The sequence below is a fragment of the Oratosquilla oratoria genome, unplaced genomic scaffold (genome assembly GCF_046742065.1).
Source record: "Oratosquilla oratoria isolate Oo_2021 unplaced genomic scaffold, ASM4674206v1 SCAFFOLD281, whole genome shotgun sequence".
NCBI lineage: Eukaryota > Metazoa > Arthropoda > Malacostraca > Stomatopoda > Squillidae > Oratosquilla > Oratosquilla oratoria.
Window position 1 is genome coordinate 12,501 of NW_027467632.1, and position 5,000 is coordinate 17,500.

At 40.9% G+C, this 5,000-nt stretch overlaps 1 protein-coding gene across 1 annotated transcript; it reads left to right on the forward strand.

Moving 5' to 3' along the window:
- The first annotated feature begins 96 nt into the window (after nt 1-96).
- LOC143023032 (leucine-rich repeat neuronal protein 1-like) lies at nt 97-2,382 on the forward strand. Its single transcript, XM_076181485.1, has one exon. It carries the CDS (start codon nt 97-99, stop codon nt 2,191-2,193), a length of 2,097 nt encoding a protein of 698 aa, XP_076037600.1. The 3' UTR covers nt 2,194-2,382.
- The last annotated feature ends 2,618 nt before the right edge of the window (nt 2,383-5,000 follow it).

Sequence of the window (5,000 nt, forward strand, 5' to 3'; positions counted from 1 at the left end):
GACTTTTGCTTTGGAATAAGGACCTGCGTAACTTTATTCCTGAATGGACCATAAAACCCAAATCCCCCCAGAATATAAACTTATCTTTATTTCAATATGATTCGAGTTCACGATACTACAGGAAGGAGTAACAACGGTGGACTCTCAAGATATAAACCTTCATATTTACTAACGCTTTGTCTGACCATGTGGGTTAGGATCTGTCTCTCAGTGACAAATGCAACATGTCTTGATGGCTGTACTTGTAGCCTGGTCCGGTCTATCCACTCTCATCAAGTACTGAGTACGTATGACTGTGCTTCAAACAATCTGAGAGAATTTCCGAGTGATATTCCAAACAATTTTCAAGCTTTGAACCTGAGTGGCAATTCTATTCTGAATGTATATGAACATATATCTGACTTAGGAGAGTTAGTGGAACTTGATCTATCAAAAAATCGATTAAAGTCTATTGGCAGGGGAAAGATGTTCCAAGATCTTGGTAAACTTAAGTTTTTTACAGTTTCTAAAAATAACATTTCTACCGTATTCAACGATAACCTTGAAGGACTAGATTCTTTAGAAATTCTTCTTCTCTCAAACAACAGAATAACCTACATTGAAGATAAAGCGTTCAGTGCCCTTGGGAACCTTCTCATTCTTAACCTTGACAAAAACACGATAGGTTCCTTATACGGAGACTGGTTCGTGGGCCTCGTCAACCTTACAACTCTCAACCTTTCTCATAATCGAATTCACAATCTTCCAGCAGCTATTTTCAAAAACCTTGGAAAATTAGAACGACTCTATCTGAATGGAAATCGTATCAGCAAAATTGAGACGAGAGCGTTTTCAGAGCTTTTAAGCTTAAAAGTTCTCACATTAGATGACAACCTCATTACAAAAATTCCCACAACAGCATTCCAGAGTATTCAAGCCCTCGAATCACTCACTCTAGACCAGAACCCTTTGACTAAAATCAAACCTCTTGATTTCTCACATCTGAGTGTGACCAAGATCAACTTATGTAAAATGCCTGAACTTCAAATAATCGATGCCAAAGCATTTTATAATGCTGCTAATCTCAGCACATTGCACATTCACGAAAACAAAAAATTAGCCTATGTCGACCCACTAGCTTTCATGAACCTTTCTTCACTCCAAGAACTTACTCTGCATAACAACAATCTGTTAGGTTTCCATAGGGATGCACTCCACTATCTGCCAACAGGAATAGAGATATCCCTTTTCAACAACCCCCTTCTATGTGATTGTCATGTCCGATGGATCTGGCAAGCTATCACTGATGCCGAGAATTCCAGCATCATTCTTCAGGACTCAGAGCACCTTGTGTGTCAGTATCCTGAACATTTACGTCACAAGGTAGTCCGAGACTTGGACACCAATCGGCTTTCTAAGACATGCGGTCCAGTGATCGCTGACCTTGGAATATTTGGGACTCTGTCAGGCAAAGTCGGGGATCGTCGGGATTTGGAATGTCGAGCTCTCGGGGGTCCTTATCTCCGGCTCCATTGGGTTCTTCCAGATGGTTCCAAGATTGGTGATATTATGAACAACTTAGAGAGACGTTTCTTTCCTCCAGGAACCCTTGTGTATTTCCATCTTAAAGTGACAGATGCTGGAACCTACCAATGCGTTGCTGAGGATAAATATGGCAAGGCAACGAGAGCTGTTACCCTCAACGTGACTGGGATTGATATAAATTTCTTTCCGGTGGGAGTATCCTCAACTTTCGTCACGCTCGTGTGGAATGGAACGGAAAGGCGGTTGTTCCCGAAATACAAGATTACTTATGTTAAATACAACCCACTAAACAAGACAGAAATTGGGGAATCAGAATACAGTATTGCAAGTTCGACAAGAAAAACATATACTATCAGCAAGATTCAGCCAGACACGACTTACAAATTCTGTCTCGGTTACGAAGACAAGTCTGGGTATTACCTCCAGATTGCTTGCTGTGTAACCAAGACCCAGGACGTGGAATTTATGATGCAGGGCATATCCCATACCTCTAATGTGGCTGCAGCAGTGGTGATCTCCATAGTGATGTTTCTGACAACAGTGATATGCCTTGTGTCGATCCTGTCACGCAGGTACAAGCAACGCATGTACGAGAGTCCGGACAAAGGGACAGTAAACTCTCATATCCCTCTGGAAAACCTGTACAGCCCTTTATTGACAGGCTCTTGACGGTCAGAAGGAGGGTTGGATGGGGCTCACTGCTCCTATTTCTTGAGACGTCCCGCATGCTGCGGACATTCGTCCTCCTCCCCGGTCCCCCTCTCTCCTCCACCCCTTCTGGCTCGTCCTCATTCAAATAGTCCTCACGGGACGCCGACCTCCTACAGACGCCAACAAGTGCTCGAGCGGTGCTCTTGCAATTCATCTCCAAGGTTTGATCTTATGCCTTATGTATAAAATGCAAATATTTGTCTATTTGATTATGTGTTTTAGTCTCAGTCTCTCTCTCTATCTCTCTCTCTCTCTCTCTCTCTATGTATATATATATATATATATATATACATTATATATATATGTACACACACACACACACACACACACACACACACACACACACACACACACACACACACACACACACACACACACACACACACACACATATATATATATATATATATATGTATGTATGTATATATATATATAACTGAAGGCGGAGGAAGTATACGAGGAGTAATGGAAGAATTTTACTGACTTAAAGTTTCGACTCCTAGGGTCTTAATCACAAACTTTAACAATAAATTACAACATGGACATTTTATACACAGGCATGTCATCTCACAGGGTGCCTAGGAAAGGTCGTCGTGCTCGGAATATTTGTCCGTTTGTTTTCATCAACTATCAATAAACTTGTAGCTCTTGCCAAGCATATAAAACCATCTCTATGGTTGATGTTATTATTAACATTAATATAGGCTGTTTCTACTGTTTTTCTTAATTTCTTCGTTGAACCTTTACCTATTATAATTGTATTGTCCCAGTCCGGAAGGTGGTCATGTGTATATATGTGTCTTATTATAGAATTAGAAAGCCTGTTGGTTTTTACATCATTTTTTGTGTTCGTATAACCTTCTTTCTAATCCACGACCTGTTTCCCCAAAATATGAAGATGGGCAATTTTTACAAGGTATTTTGTATACAGTACTATTTTCATTCGTATAGTTATTATAATTACGCGTAACCAAATGTCTCATTTTGCTATCTGATGTTCTAGCTATCTTAATACCTGCTTTTAAGAGGACATTGTCTAGAGTTGAATTAATGTTGGAATTTGGGACTGTGATATATCGTGTTTCCTTGTTGCAATTATTGATATCTTTACTCTTCTTATTTATTTCCTTAACTTTGGGATATTTTAATTTGTTGAAAGTTTTTGTGATGTGATCTAGTTCATCTTCCAAAAATTCTTCACTACAGATGCGAAAAGCTCTGAGGAACAGGCCAATTACACCTGTTTTAGACCTAATGTTGTGTCGTGAATAAAAATGCATACAGTCTTCTTTATTTGTTGGTTTCCGGTATACCGAAACTTTACATTGTTGTTTGTTCTGTGTATGACAGTGTCTAAAAATTGTATTTTTCTGTTGTTCTCTACTTCTGCCGTAAATTGTATGTTACTATTTACACGCACACACACACATTGGCTGCTTGTTATTGTGGCAAAGTAGCATGCAGTTGATATTTTAGGGTCTATATGGGGCGCCCCTACGGACCAGAGCCACACATCATTTTGTCTATGATAGAAGAAAATTCTGTTCATAAAGAAATGATGACACTTTTATACTACGACTATCCCTCCATTATGCTGTCCCCAACCCCTTGTTGCTGTCTTGTACCATTTCTCTGAGTATTCTTTTTCTGTGGTGGGGAATTCCCTGTGGTGGGGGAAAAGAATACTGCCATCAAGTATTCCCACTTGGATCGTAAGAGGCGAGAAGAAAGGGACGGGGATTGGGACTAGGTATCCTTCTCCTTGTAGCCCCACAGGGGATATTCCTAAACGAAAAAGTAAAGGCATAGGAGGGTCTGGGAGTTTTCGGAACAGCACCCTAAGGTTTGGGTCTTTTAATGTGCGTGGATGTGGTACAGATGAGAGTAAAAGGGAAGAGATAGGTAGTATGTTTGTGAGAAGAAAGATGGATGTGTTGGCATTGAGTGTAACTAAGTTGAAAGGGAATGGTGAATTTAAGTATGGGAATGTAAGTGGGAGGTTATCAGGAGTGGATAGAGGGCGAGGGAGGGAAAAGGTGGCTATTCTAGTAAGTGAAGAGATAGGTAAACGTGTAGCGGAGTGGAAGGAGGATTCCTCAAGGATAATGTGGATGAAGGTGAAACTGGGAAAGAAGATGTGGGTCTTTGTAAGTGCATATGGGCCTGGCAGTGAGAAGAGTGTGGAAGAAAGGGAGGCCTTTTGGGTAGATTTAAATGAGTGCATAGAGGATTTAGGAAGATATGTCAATGTAATAGTACTGGGAGACCTTAATACTAGGGTGGGAAATGGTGCAATCGATGGAGTGGTTGGGAAACGCGGAGTTCTAGGAAAGAATCGTAGTGAAGAGTTGATGGTGGAAATGTGACTAGAAAGAGAGTTGATGATAGCAAATACAGTGTTTCGGAAGAAAGTCAAGCATAAGTACACATGGGAGAGGGTGGTGGAGGGAAGGGTGGTAGATAGAGCGCTTATGGATTATGTAGTGGTAAATAGGATTATGATAGGAAGAGTTAAGGATGTACATGTGCTAAGGGGAGAGGGTGGGGGAATACCAGATCATTTTTTGGTGGAAGGTAAGTTGAGAGGGGAGGATAGATGGAGAAAGAGGAAAGGGACAAAATGTAGGGAGGTTCTTAGAGTGAACTCTTTGAATGAAAAGGAAAAGGAGAAGGAGTACGAAAAGAAGCTGAAGGAGGAGTGGGAGGGAGTGAAGGATAGAGTAGTGCTAGGTGTGGAGGAGGAATGGGGATGGTTCAAGTAGGGA

What these genes read in the sequence shown, in the direction of transcription:
- LOC143023032 (XM_076181485.1), top strand. Translation starts at nt 97, where the DNA reads ATGATTCGAGTTCACGATACTACAGGAAGGAGTAACAACGGTGGACTC.